We start from the raw sequence: 15008 nt of genomic DNA, 5'->3' as shown, positions 1-15008 counted from the left end.
TGATATTTGTAAGAGTGTGAATTCTAATTTTTTTACGAGTTTCATTCAACTATTTCTAGGAGTAGTTTGTTGTCATGAAGGCCTCTTGAAATTTAAAGTATAGTATGGTATTGGCTAAAAAGTGAGTTATTATGATAATGAATGGCTTTGGAATATAAATAAGCATCTTGAGTAAAATTGAAATTGTAGTTATGTTTATGAAACTTGAAAGTAGAGTTTTCTTGTGAAAATATTCACTTTGGTGAAATTAGTAAATGGTTTAAGTGTAGGAATGATTTCAAAGAAAATGAGAAATTTGGCCGAGGTTGAGACACTTTGGCCTTGTTTGGTTTGTATTTGAGAAACATGTTTTGAGATAAAAAGTACGAAAATTTGTTTGGTTTAGTTTTTTTTCAAAAGATGTTTTGAAAAATTATTTTGAGAGAGGGTTTTGGAAAAAGTGATTGATTTGATGTGTATGAGAGAGATTTGTTTGAAAAATTTGTAAACCAAACAAGTTTTGAAAAATTTTTTTGGAAAAATTTGTTTGGTTTGATTAACTTTAAAAACTTATTTGTAGAGAATTTTTCCCAAAATTTTTTCCGAAACACAAACCAAACAATGCCTTTAATTTTGAGTTTTGCATTTTCTTGAAATTAAAGTTTGAGGTTGGAGCCTTGTGTTTGAATTTGAGCTAATATTAGTAGCTTAGGCTCGAGAGCCATACATTGGGTTTGTTTGGTGTAGTTTATTGTAAGCTAAAAGTTGTTAATTAGAAAGTAGAAGACAAAAGCACCCCTCTCCCATCTTCTAGATAATCAGCTTTTTTCAACTTATTTAAGCTATTTCTATCTACTAAGATGTAAGTAGAAATTGCATCAAACAGTCTAGCACATACTCCTAAATTAAAAAAAGCTATAAGTAGATCAGATAAGTTGTTCCAAATAGCCTCATTATGGGTGTGGTTTGGCCACTTGAGTTGTGTATCTGGAAGCATATGGTCAATGAGTTTTTTCGTTAGTGTAAGCTTGTAAACCCTCGTGGGGTTGGTAACCATAGTTCTTTGGATTAGTATCCCATAAATTTGGATAGATTAGGGACTCATGAGAATCGCTAGGCTATTGGTGCACAACTTGAGATGTGAGACTTGGCAAAGTCTGATTTTTATTCTTGAATTTGGGAAATTCAGTGTGTTTGGTTTGAGTTTTTTGAATTAAGTTTTTTGAAAACTGAGTTTTTTGATTTTCGTGTTTTTTTTTGTTTTTAGTGAATATTTTTAAAATTTTAAACATTTTTTTTACGTTTTTAGATGCACCTTACTTAGATGTATCTAAAAAGTAAAAAATTTATGAAAAAATATTTTTAAAAATTAATAAATACATAAAAATACAAAAAATGTACTGAATTCTCGTATTTTTTTTTTTTATATTTTTGGTATTTAGTGAATTTTTAGAAAGTTTTTTTCAATTTTTTTTTTTTACTTTTTTGGTATATTTATGTTAAGTATGTCTAAAAATTAAAAAAATTGCTCAAAATATTAAAAAAATTCAGTAAAAACAAAAAAACACGGAAAATAAGAAAGTAGAATTTCCTGAAAAGTTTTTTGAAAAATGATAACTAAGCATAGTGAATCTTGAATTTCAATTGAAGAATTTAACTATGATAATTTGTGAAGTCTTGAGGACTTTATTGATTTTGGAGTATTTTGATTACTTAGAAAGTTTGATGTGAAAGAAGTACGGACATAGACACATGACAGAATACAATACGGACACGCAGACACGCAAATTTTTAAAAAATAGGGGACACGACACGCGGGAGTCACACTCAAAACATATAATTTTATTTATTTATTATATGTTATAAAAAAAAAGCATTGAAAAGTAATAAAAAATGAAAAATAACATTAACAAATATGTAAAAATATATATATTCATTGTACCTGCCAGCCATCATCTATTCATCAATTTCAACACGTTACCTAATAAAATAAATTTAGCATTTCAACAAATTTTTTTTTTTTTTTTCAAACAAAATTAATTTGTTCTATGCATGTTCAGGAAAAGAGGGCCAAAGATGAATATTGAAAAATAGCGGGGTTATCAAATTTTTGTTCAAAGTGGCTAACCTCATAAAAGGGGGGGAAAAAAAAAATCAAATTCAGCAAATATATAATTAAAGAGAAATGAGAGGAAAAAAAACAAAGAAAAAAAAAACAAAGAAACGGAGGAGAGAGAGATGCAAAAACACAAAGAGAGAGAAAAGGGAAAAAAAGAAAAGAGAAACTAAGAAAAAAAGAAGAAAGTGAAGTAGAGGATGAAAAGAAGAGAACGACAAAGAAAAGAACGAAGAGGATGAGAAGAAGAGAAAAAGATAGATGAAGAAAAGAAGAGAAATAGAGCTTCAGTAGGGGCCTTCAAATGCTTTGACAGCTTCACCTAGGGTCTACAAAGTGAGCAACTTCTGCTCCCTTCTCTCTCTCTCTCTCTCTCTCTCTCTCTCTTTGTGCAGTGTCCCAAACATACTGCAAACATGTCCCTCAGGTGTCTGAGCGTGTCCGCAAAGTGTCCGGCTAGAAAAAAAAAAAAAAAAAATTTCCGAACACCTTAGAGATAGTGTTCGACATATGTTCATCGTGTGTCTGTGTTTGACACATGGTAGACACCCATACGTTGCCTCCGGAGGTGTCTGTGCTTCATTGGATGTGAGTTCAATTTTTTAGAGAATGAAAATGGTCAAGTTTAATTCACAAGATAAGGAGTGAAAGGGAAAGTATGTGTTTTGTTAGTGATGCGATTATGCGTTGAAATCTAATTTTGTGAGGTTTTCCGTGCTATTTTGTGTAGTGTATATATTGCTATTGTCTTGTACACTCACACATGCCATTGTGTTGGTATGATTTTGACTTGGCAACATGGAAATCAATTAACCAATCCAAATCAAGCCTAACCTTAAGTCCTATCAAATGGGATCGGCTACATGAATCCTTCTTCTCCACTCGACTCTATCAAAGGCCATTTGGTTAGACAAATTAAGGAGATTCATCTTTCTATTTACTACACTAGCCCACGTCAATTTAGGTTTGTCCCTTCGCCTAACACTTTCCTCTGCCGTCACTGTATTGTATCTCTTCACTACTGCCTCTGTTGATCTTCGTTGTATATGACCAAACCATCTCAATCTATTATTTCTCAGCTTATCTTTTATCGGTGCTATTCCTGCCCATTTACGAATATACTTACTCTAATTCTGTTTTTTCTAGTCTTGTCATACATCCACCTTAGCATCTCATCTCAGCAAAACACTCATCTTATTTACATGTTATTTCTTAGTTGCCCAACATTCCGTTCCATACAACATTGCTAGTCTAATAGCCGTTCTATAGAACTTTCCTTTTAATTTAGTGGGTACTCGTATATCACATAATACTTTAGACACAATCTTCCACTTAAGCCACTTCATCTTAATTCTATGGACCACATCTATTCCAACCTCCCCAGTTGTTGTGATAATTGATCCTAAATAACGAAAAGTTTACTCTTAAATAGTTTTTGGTTTTCAATCTTCACTTCTTCTCTGTTTCCATTGTTACTATTACTAAAATTACACTCTATGTATTCTGTCTTATTTTTGCTTATCCTAAATGCTTTAGATTCAAGTTCTTCTCTCAAAGTCTCCAACTTAATGTTAACTTATTCTCTAGTCTCATCCACTAATATGATATTATCCGCAAAAAGCATATACCATGACACATCATCCTGAATATTTCTTTTCAACTCATTCATAACTAAAGCAAAAAGATAAGGACTTAAGGTTGATCTTTGGTGTAACCCCACAGTAATTGAAAATTCACTTGTCTTTTCAGCAGGCGATCCAATAGTGGTCACCACACCTTCGTATGTGTCCCTAATCACATCAATGTAGCCTTTTGTCACCCTTTGCTTCTCTAACATCCACCAGATTATATCTGGAGGCATTCTATCATATCCTTTCACAAGATCGCTAAAAATTATATGAATGTCTCTTTTCTTCTGTTTATACTTTTTTATTACTCTCCTCGAAAGATAGATCGCTTCCATTGTTGACTTACCGGACATAAATCCAAATTGATTTTTTGACACATCTGTTATATCTTGCACTCAACGTTCCATCACTCTCTCCTACACTTTCATTATATGACACATTAGCTTGATTCCTCTTTAGTTGTTGCAATTCTAGACATCTCCTTTATTCTTATAGATTGACACTAAAATACTCTTCCTCCACTCTTTTGGCATTTTCCTAGTCAACAAAATCTTGCTAATTAACCTAGTCAACTAAGCAACCCCCTTCTTATCCAAACAGCTTCAATAGGGATATCCTAAAGTCTTATTCAATCTCTACTTCAAAGTTCCTAATCTTGCGATAGAACTTGTAGTCTTGGTTTTCCTTATTATTGGCTATTTTCTCCCCTTTTGACCTTCCTTCATGTTTTTCATTTAACAGTTTCGCAAAATAGTTCTTCCATCTCTCCATAATCTCTTAATCCTTCATCAACACCTTAGAGTCTTCACTCTTAACCTAATTAAAATCTCTTATTTTCCTCTCTTATCTTAGCAAGTTTGCATATTCTCTTCTCTCCCTCCTTCCTTACTATTTAGTTTAGTGTGTAGGTCACCATATGCTTTTGACTTAGCCTCTCTCACTACTTTTTGATCTCTTTATTAGCCAATATGTAGCTCTGAAGGTTTTCCTTAGTTCTATCATTCTACCACTTTTTAAAGCACTCATTTTTCGTCTTTACTACCTCTTGAACCTCATCCCTCCACCACCAAGTTTCCTTAGAGTTGGGTCTCTTTCCTTTTGACTCTTCAAGGACTTCCCTTGAGATTCTTCTCATACAATTGGCCATCAAATTTCGCATAGTGCTAGCATCATCTTCCAAGTCCGAAATACTTTCTTCATCCATTCTATTCTTAAATATTTATAGTTTATCTCTTTTTAGGTCCCACTATCTCCTCCTATGGTGCCCACTATCCTTCCTAGCTTGGTGTTTCCCTTTAAAGCATAAATCTAGTATCTAAATCTTATGTTGAGACGTCAGGCTCTATCTAGGAATCACCTTACAGTCGCTGCATTTTTAAACAGTCTACTTTTCTTACTAGAAAGTAATTTATTTGGCTTTTAATTGACCCACTCTTAAAGGTTATCAAATGGTCTCTCTCTCTCTCTCTCTCTTCCTCTCTCCCTCTCTCTTTTTCTCTCTCTGTCTCTCTCGCATTTTATACATAATATTGGCCACCACCAGGTTAGAAGCCAATGCAAAATCTAAAATACTCTCTCCAGCCTCATTTCTATTATCAAAACCATACCCACCATGCACCCTCTCATAATCTAGTTTATCTATTCCTATATGGCCATTGAAATCTCCACCTATAATAAGGTTCTCTCTTACGAGTATCTCGTGTAATACCTCATTCATTTGGTCCCAAAAAGCTCTTAGTCTGATTATCTAATCCTACTTGGGGGGTGTGTTTACTATATTCTCTCCAATAACTAGTTTAACTAACATTATCCTATCACCTTTCCTAATGACCACAACTACATTTTCTACAAGACCTTTGGAAATCAAGTATGATAAGAAAAATGAAATGAGGAAAAAAATAGGATTACAAAGAGATCAAATTGGGATAAAAATGATGTTCCATCAATATGTACATATTCTTGATACATTGTTGGTAATTATTATGCGTCCGCCTATATTTGGTTTATTCCGTCTATATTTGGTTTATTTGGCGGCACTTGGAATCGTACAAATTGTATCTGATAAATTGCAGACATTAATTGAATGTGATATATATACTCTGTTGTGCATATTTTATTTTACTTGTGATAGAATTGTTAATCAATGAGTTGCTAGTATGCTTATGATTCTATGTCATGCTTTGTGTTGCTTCTCTTGTACTGTACACTGCACTTTACATCTATGCAAACACTTGGTTAGAAACTGAGATTGAGTTAGACAGAGACACTTGGTGTTTATCTCTCTTTTTGTGACGCTTTGATTTGTGATGTAAACTTTATTTATTTATTTATTTTTGAAGATTCTTGATTTTTATTGTGAATGAGGTGTAGATGTTTTGACGTGTCCATTGGTCTGTACCAAATTTGGTTCCCTTTATCATTGAACATTGGAATTTACATTTTAATCTGGTACTGAACAAAAAAAAAAAGAAAAAGAGAATATTTTTCTTGACCTCATTTTGGGTTGTTGGACCTAGGAAACATGAATGTGGATACGATATCATATGATACCAATACGGCAATATGAGAAAACCTAAAAAAATAGGATAGGGTACATGGGGATACATTTGTAAACGAATATATATATTTTTATAATTTTTTATCATGTAGTATGCATAAAAATAAAACTAAAATGAGAGTTCATTTATTTATTTCATATCAAATATTGATTCGGTACATGCCAAATCCAAAAGCAAGTTAAAAAAAAAATTATATTAAGCTAAGAATATTGAATATCAACTCCTGCTTGTTAATCTTCTTCAGAGAGAGGTAGATATATAAGGTTATTGGGAGGGGTAAGAGTGGATACAGACCTAATCTTTTCATTATTATGCAAAGTACCTTCTCTCAGACTCAAACCTGCATTCTCACGTTCGTCAACCCAAGCTTTTATGATTGCACCAAGCAATGCCACTTGCAGATGAATTTTACATATTTTAGAAAGTTAAAAAGAGAGAAAAATACAGAGTTATATTTATAGTATTTTCTTCAATTACTGAAGATAATCTGTTGTCATTATAAATTGTTAAGTATGATTTGTGTTATGCTTTTACTTATTTGCTTTGTGCTTTAATTACATTATTGTTAATTTTGCAGCTTAAAAAGTTTCGTGATGAACTCAAGAACCGTTCACGGGTTCTGAAAAAGCTTGGCCATATTGATACTGACGGTGTTGTCCAGTTGAAAGGACGGGCAGCCTGCTTGATAGACACAGGAGATGAACTCCTTGTTACGGAATTGATGTTCAATGGTGAATTTTTTAACATTAATGGCTTTGTGTTGCAAATATAATGTCAATTATGGGGGAAATCTGCATAACTAAAGATAGTATTATGAGATGATCAACCCTGACTGGGCCAACCCCATCCTGTGAAGAGTTTGGTGTGCCATTGAATGTTCATTAAACAATTCAAAAATTACTTTTACATGCTAGTTATAAAATTTGTACTTCATGTTTTTCAGCATAATCTAGTGTTATATTTATACAAGTTAAATGTGCCATTGAATGTTAATTAAACAATTCAAAAATTACTTTTACATGCTAGTCATAAAATTTGTACTTCATGTTTTTCAGCATAATCTAGCGTTATATTTATACAAGTTAAACACTTTATGCAAGCGTGCTATAAAATTGAATGTTGTATTAAGCTATTGCTAATTAAACCTTTGGGTCCTTTAGATAATTGTTGGCGCTGGATTGGACTTAAAAGGCATGTGCTTTTTGAGCTGAGTTTTTTTAGCTCCATTTCTGCCTGTTGGTCACATTAGCGTAACAGTCCAGTTGTATGACAGGCTGACTTCAGGCAACTTTAGTTATTATAAAACAAAAAAATTAGGTCATCTTTCCTTTATGTACAGATTCTGACTGATTTTATGATTAGGTACCTTCAATGATCTTGATCATCATCAAATTGCAGCCCTTGTAAGTTGCTTCATTCCGGGAGACAGATCAAGTGAGCAGATACAGTTACGAGCAGAACTTGCTAAACCATTGCAACAACTGCAAGACAGTGCCAGAAGAATAGCAGATGTATGTTAAATTTTTGCCATCTTTGTTCATATTTGGAGATAACCATAAATAACTATTAAATTGATCCTAATGTTGTCGCAGATACAACATGAATGCAAATTGGAAATAAATGTGGATGAGTATGTGGAGGCAGCCGTTAGACCATTCTTGATGGATGTCATTTACTGTTGGTCAAAGGTCAATTTGTTTTTTCACTCTTTACCTCAGTGATATCTTGAATTTTTTTAATTTAATTCAATTTTTTATTGTAATTTCACTTAGTAGCTAATCAGTAATGGAGCCAAATTTTTACTATTGACTGGGTCAATTGACAACTAATTAATCTTGTCAACCCTCAATTTAATGGAAACTGTAATAAATCAATTTAATTCTATCAATAAACAACTAATAATAATTACGATAAAAGAAAATTTTCAAATATTTGAATCTAAAACTAGAAATCTTTTAATTCACCAAACAAGCTTTGTGTCCTGAACAAGTGGGATCGGCTCGGCTTGGCTCGGCTATATGAATATTTTTTCTTCATTATACTCTTTCAAAGGTTATATACTTAGTTAAATTAAATGAATTTGTATAATTTTTTTACTACCGCATCCTATGTCAATTTAGGCCTTCTCCTCCCCCTAACATTTTCATTTATGGTGATCATATAACTTTTCTTTATTGGCAAATCTATAAGTCTTCGTTGTACATAACCTACCACATCCCATTTTAGGTTAGGCCTTCTCCCCTTAACATTTTCATTTATGTTTATCATATCACTTTTCTTTATTGTTGAATCTATAAGTGTTCGTTGTACATGCCCTAACCATCTTAGCTAGTTCTTTATCAACTTATCTTCAATTAGGGCAACTTCTACCATTTCACTATTATATTCTTGGGTAAACTACACTTTGTATCCCTGCACTTTGCACCAAATCTCATTTTGGTCAATACACATGAAATCGTGCAGTCAATTGTGTACTTCTGATCAAATCCCACTTTGGTCCCTACACATGAAATGGTGACAATCAACTCTCTGTACTTTTGGTCAAATCCCACTTTTGTCTTTACACAAGTGTCATTGTCCCCCTTTTGCTACTCCATTGTTTAAATTTTTAGTAGAATCCAGCCATGTGGCAACAATGTGATTACAAAATAAGGGTAATAGAGGAAAATCATCCTCATTTCCCACCAACAAACACTTTGTTCTACGTGATAAGCACATGAGAGTTATATAATACGTTATATATATGTTTGTATGCTGAAAGGTTGAGTTGTTTAAATCTTGAAAATCGATTCTTAATTAATTCAAATAAAAAGTGTAGTTCTTTTCAATCTAAATTTATTGAAAGCATTATAAAATGGAAAAAAAAAAAAAAAAACTAACTTTGACGTTCAAGTAAAAAAGAGCTTCAGGTTTTGATTCCACTGCTAACCTTATAACATGGGTTTTGTATCACTTTTGGATATTAATTAATTATCATGACCATGACCCATTGGTGGCTACAAGCCTTATGGAATCATTAAAAGAATTCATGTATTGAAAACCAGCCACGACCCATCTTTGATTTGCAAGTATCGTCTATGTTAAATCTACGGTCATAGACACAACTGGTCTTCTCTAGGCATGAATCGTCTCAACAATCAAAACATGTACAAATATTACTATTGGATAACCGTATTGGATAACCATTGTTTTTAAGATCATAGAAATTAAGCACAACTATTAAATGAAAACATTGAAAACTAATTTGGTAAAACAAATTTCAAGGTTATACAATTGTCGTGACTAAATAATCAATCCCAAATATACAATACAAAATTCTCGATGTTACTTGAGTAAGGTTTCATCTAAATCCCAAGCAGGAAGATTAACTGCTCACGGTTCATGTGGAATCCTCTATCTTCGATGAGAACTCTAGGGATTTGCCTTGAATAGCTATCCTCTTTGCCTCTTGAGCCGCTTTCTTGGGTTGAAGACCCCTTATTTAAAGTTTGGAATCTTTATTAAGTAAAAAAATGCGCTTTTCGAGGTGATTCTGCATGTGTGGCCCACTTCCTCAGTGCATGCGAATTTTGGCAGCAATGAATTATTGTAGGTCATTTTTGATCTAGCAAACGTTTGAATTAGAAACTTTGTAATTTTACACAAAGTTGTAACCCTTTGTCTTCTTCTAACGCCGCTTGAATCACCTCAATCCGATATAGGATGAGATAGATACGTCGAAATTACTAAAGGTCGTGCAGAGTGGCTGCTATAGCAGTGTTGCATCAAATCCAGTAGTTTCTTCTCCAAACCTTATGGATTTGTGTGTTCTTTGTTCTATTCACTTCTAGTCTATAAGGCTTAGCTCCTGGGCTCAAATTGAACTCTTCCAAGTATCTATTTAAGCTTGCAAAATCTTCCTAATTACGCCATGTTAGTGTAGGGGCTCGATCTTCTTGAAAACACATGAAACAACACAAACCATCAACTAACCTTGAGTTATGAACTGTAAAGTGTAGTTTGGAGGGCCTAAATGTGTAACATTTCGGTTCCTATCATGGATGTGTTGTTTCATAGTTGTCTAACATTCTGTCCCGTGAAGCATCGCTGCCTTGTAGTTCTGTAAAAAATTTCTTTCAATTTCATTGGTATTCATAAAATTTGTGGCTTTCCTCTCTTGCTGCCATTTTCTGCTCACACATTTGATCCATCCTACTTTTGGTGATATGAATCTCAAGATCTGGAATGTGTGTTACAATTCTAAAATGTAACTGTTTGATAAATCTTTTTGGACATTTAATTTAATTTGATCTTTTCTTTTTGTGTCAATGTGTCAATAATGATGGGTTGAATTTTGACAATGCCATATTACATCTGGATGACTTTGCAAGGTAGGAATATCTGGTGGATTATTTTCTCTGGCATGGCTATTAATGTTTAAATGGTGTGAAAATGCAACTGAGAACCTAGATGTAGTGATTGTATCTTGTCAATCCGTTTCGATTTGGTTGAGAGAAAATTAGAACTGTCTAATTATGCTCCATACAAGTGACCTAAATAGCCATATAGTCCCTGTACCTATACGCATTGCACCACAATTAACCGCGAAGTCATCCATAATTTATGTTTCTTTTTAATTTGTATATTTTCTTTAAGTTAAAAGTTGGAAATAGTTTTGGATCTCATTGAGATGCCTGCTGTTTAGCTGATCTGGTTAATTTATTGACAATGGGTGGGTGTTTTTTTTAGATCATCAATGACGAAAATTTAATTACTAAAAGTGAAAAAATACAGTTAGGGGGAGAACCAGAGATTAAAAAAAATGAAAAAAAATTCAAAGTCACATTTCACATACCACTCTCCAATCTTCACAAATCAGAAACAAAGGAGGGAAACTGAAATTCAGAAGGAAGTTAAGTAAAAATTCTCGCATTTCGCTTTGATCAAAACACTCAAAATTGCACAAATAACACAATTCCATAGAGCTCGAGTCTCTGAATTGGAATCAAAACCCTTGAACCCAATCCATCATGCCCACAACCCGAAATAGACTGCACCATAAAAACATAGCCTCAGGACAATGTAAAAATAGGTGGTAAATACTCTAATTCCTTCTACCACTGGACATTGTAATACCTTCTACACATGATAAACCATTGAGGCAACATGATGCAGTTAGGTCTCCTTATGGGCCAAAGACCATGCAATTACTTTAATCTTGAGAGGCACATATTTGTATTGCAAATTATATTTTGAGCATCAAAGGATGGCACATTAGGTTTATTAATAAGCTTATCAAAGAAAGACTTACAAGAGAGTACATCAGAAGAATAAATGGGTGAGTCAGTTGGTTTCAACTCCATAGTGTTTAATTGGAATTCTCATTTTTCTTTTTTGTTTTGTTGGTTAGTCCAAATTAACCATCCCATTTCATCATAATATCATCTTGTTTTTCTTTCCTTTTATGTCATTCCAGGGAGCATCTTTTGCAGAGGTAATACAAATGACTGATATCTTTGAGGGGAGTGTTATACGGCTCGCTAGAAGGCTGGATGAATTTCTGAACCAGGTTAGTAGGTCAAATTTGAAGAAGTTTTTTTTTCTTGTTATTTCTCAAAAAAGTAGAAAAGAAAAGAAGGGTTGACGCCTAATTCAATTCTCTTGTTCTTTTGACCGAAATTTAGTATGGAATGCATGACTGCCTATTATTCCATAGACAATATCATTGATTTGGTTTACTTTCTATTTGGTCTCTTCTCTGAAGACCAGAAGCTTTATTTTTCAAACCTTACACAAAGTAGAGCATTGGAGTCAAGGAAATTGCTAAATCTACAGTCATTGTCATTGCCATTGTCATTGTATCTAATAGCAGTGTAGGAAAGAAGGGTATATTGTCTGTCAGAACACACAAACTCATTACATAGTTATGCTAAATAAAATAAAATAAACCCTAATTAGCCTAATGACTAAACTACCCTCACTACTAAAATGACAAACAATACATTTCACGCCCCCTCAAACTCATTTATGCGAATCTGATGAGTAATGCCAATTTGCCAATTAAGAACTGAAAGTGAGCAGAAGTGTGAGGCTTGGTGAAGAAATTGGCAAGCTGTAAGTAGGGGCAGAGTTGGGATTTATGTTAAGTGGGGGAAAACCTCACCTAGGACCACATGAGTTTTTAATTTTTTTTTTTCCTATTTGAATATTAAAAATAAATAATCTTCAAATGGGGGCAAAACTAAAATTTTAGAACAGACAAGACTATCATTATAAATTTTCAAACTACAAATAAAAATTAAAATGTTTCTCAAAATTTGTGTAGGCAAATTAAATATTTTTTAAGAGCAATTAACTGACAATTTTGGGAAGACTTTTGAAAGCCGTACAATATATATATATATATATCTTGGTAATTCAGATTTTATTAAAACAAAGATACCGTACAAGCAAACTGAGGAATACCCCAATAAGACCCAACTTAGCTATTGACAGATGCCAAGCAACTTATTAGGCAATCTCCACTCTAGCAACAGACTCTAGGGTAAAGGAACTTTGTAAACCTAAATGCACAATGTACATCATAAAAGAAGAGGATTAAGAATAGAGGACTTGCTTCTTGTTTTATGCACACATGCACATGCGTGTGTGCACACGCGTGCACACACACACACACACATATATTATATTTTAAATTTAATTAGAGCACTGCTTATAAACCAAGCTACTTGAAAAGAAAAAAAAAATGACTTGAAAAGCATGAACCAGTAGAATTATGAGACCTTTAATGAAGCAATCATGGTCCAGAGAAGAACTTTAATAAGGTGTTCGAACTATTTGGATGATGGCGGTTGGTGAGTGTCCAGTTGATACCATGATTCCAAGCATCTATGTAGAATGGGATATCGGTATGGATATTGGTACGGGCACACCAATATGACAAAACCTTAAAGAAAATGACATAGATATGGCGATGATATAAGTAAAAAAATATAATTTATAATTTGAAGTAGTGAATTATATATATACAATTAGAAAACCAAATGCAAAAATTAATTAACTTAGTTGATTGAAGATCGTACCTAGAAAACAAAGCTTAATGCCAGAAACAAGGTTGAAGCCAAATTTTAATGTCATTATGTTAGAGAACTTACGAACAAAAATTTAATTTTAAAAGCATGCTAAGCAACAAAGAATGGTTGGTTGAGTTTTCAGAATTTATATTTTGAAAAACTTCAAAATTAGTTTGGTAAAACAAATGAAAAGTTCACTCATTATTTTCATATGATTATCTATTTTGGGCTGGAAATAATTTTTAAAATTTTTAAATCTCTTTTTTGGTGTTTATTTTTATCAAACTAGTTTCTAATTTTCAAAAACAAAAATAAAAAATAAAAAATAAAAATAAATTCCGGAAAACAGTTCAGAAAACTCAACCAAACAAAGCCAATCTCCGAATACAAGAATATTTTATTTTGGTAGTCATACTTCAAAACAAGTTTGTAGTTGGAACTTGCTGTACTCCAGAGATACCTACTAATACATACCCAATATGTAAAAAAAGGGATACATGTTTCTGTATTGTAGGCTACCATGCGAAATACTAGTACCCAATACATGTATAAAATCTATTTTAAAGTACCCATGCTTCATAGGCAAGCATAGTGTAAAAAAAAATCTTATATTGTCTGTAAGAAAACACAAACTCATTACATAGTTAAGTAAAATAAAACAAACCCTAATAAGCCTAATGACCAAAATACCCTCACGACTAAAATACCATAAACTACATTTCAGATTTCACAGTATCCACAGAAGTCCCTTGTTTGTTTATACAGCCTCTAAGGTGTTGACATAGCTGTTTCCTTTGCATACTGTCAACTTCTTGAAAAGGAAATACGACATTATGACAGTTTGTTAAATTGTTAGTACATTTAATATCCGGGCTTTACAGTTGTGTGCTGCTGCTCATGCTGTGGGGGAAGCTGATTTGGAGAAGAAGTTTGCAGCGGCTAGTGAAAGCCTTCGTCGAGGTATTATGTTTGCCAATTCCTTGTATTTGTAGAGTGTCTTGTGCAGATCGTGCTGTTATGTTTTGCGGCAGTCACGTTTCTGCCAACGGTGTTGTCATTCGCAGTTGCAAATGTGCGGTTAGTTTCTTAGACATGTTAGATGTGATGAGTTGATATAGCAGTTGTTTCTTCTTATTTATTTGTTGACAGCTAGAGTTTTTTTAGTTAATTTTTTTAAATATATTCCTCAACATGGTTATTGCTACTTATCTAAGTTAGCTTGTTGATCAATGCTGTACAAGTGCGAACTTACAAAACATTTTGATACAACAAGAATAAAAAAAAAAAAAAAAAAGGAATGGAAGCAAAGAGTCAGCACAGAAGTGGTTGAACTCCTCAACTTCATTTTCCTTGCTACTTTCACCTTTTGTATTGTATCTTTTTGATTAGTTGCTGTGAATGTGAAGCATTTTCATTTGTAGGCAGTTGGATTCTCCCATATGCATTGTTTAGATTTAGCAAAGGAATTGGGATATTTTTAGGGCTTACTTCGCTAAAAAAACTGGTGCAGAGTTGATTTGAGGAAACTGTATTGTATCTTCTTAAATCATTCAAAGGATTGGTTGCATGATTTAATCAGGCTTCTGGGATGAACGTAGTTTCCTTGAGTCTAAATTTCTGTAGTGCCAAATTAATTCTCTACAGTGGCCTATTTATGTTGCTTTATGTTTGCACT

At 33.1% G+C, this 15008-nt stretch overlaps 1 protein-coding gene across 2 annotated transcripts in view; it reads left to right on the top strand.

Annotated features, from left to right (window-relative positions):
- Window positions 1–14697, top strand: part of HEN2 (RNA helicase, ATP-dependent, SK12/DOB1 protein) — a 32342-nt gene extending 17645 nt beyond the window's left edge. For both annotated transcript variants that reach the window (XM_082920877.1, XM_082920878.1), the window contains exons 13-17: window positions 6859–7012; window positions 7644–7792; window positions 7874–7969; window positions 11737–11829; window positions 14215–14697. In XM_082920877.1, the coding sequence (XP_082777003.1) occupies window positions 6859–7012; window positions 7644–7792; window positions 7874–7969; window positions 11737–11829; window positions 14215–14325 (603 nt within the window). In that variant the 3' untranslated portion in view covers window positions 14326–14697. The remainder of the gene's footprint in view (window positions 1–6858; window positions 7013–7643; window positions 7793–7873; window positions 7970–11736; window positions 11830–14214) is intronic.
- The last annotated feature ends 311 nt before the right edge of the window (window positions 14698–15008 follow it).

This window comes from Camellia sinensis, chromosome 3, assembly GCF_055761805.1.
Source record: "Camellia sinensis isolate YWXY chromosome 3, ASM5576180v1, whole genome shotgun sequence".
NCBI lineage: Eukaryota > Viridiplantae > Streptophyta > Magnoliopsida > Ericales > Theaceae > Camellia > Camellia sinensis.
The sequence above is the reverse complement of the archived record's forward strand: the minus strand, read 5'-3'. Positions and strand labels throughout refer to the sequence as shown.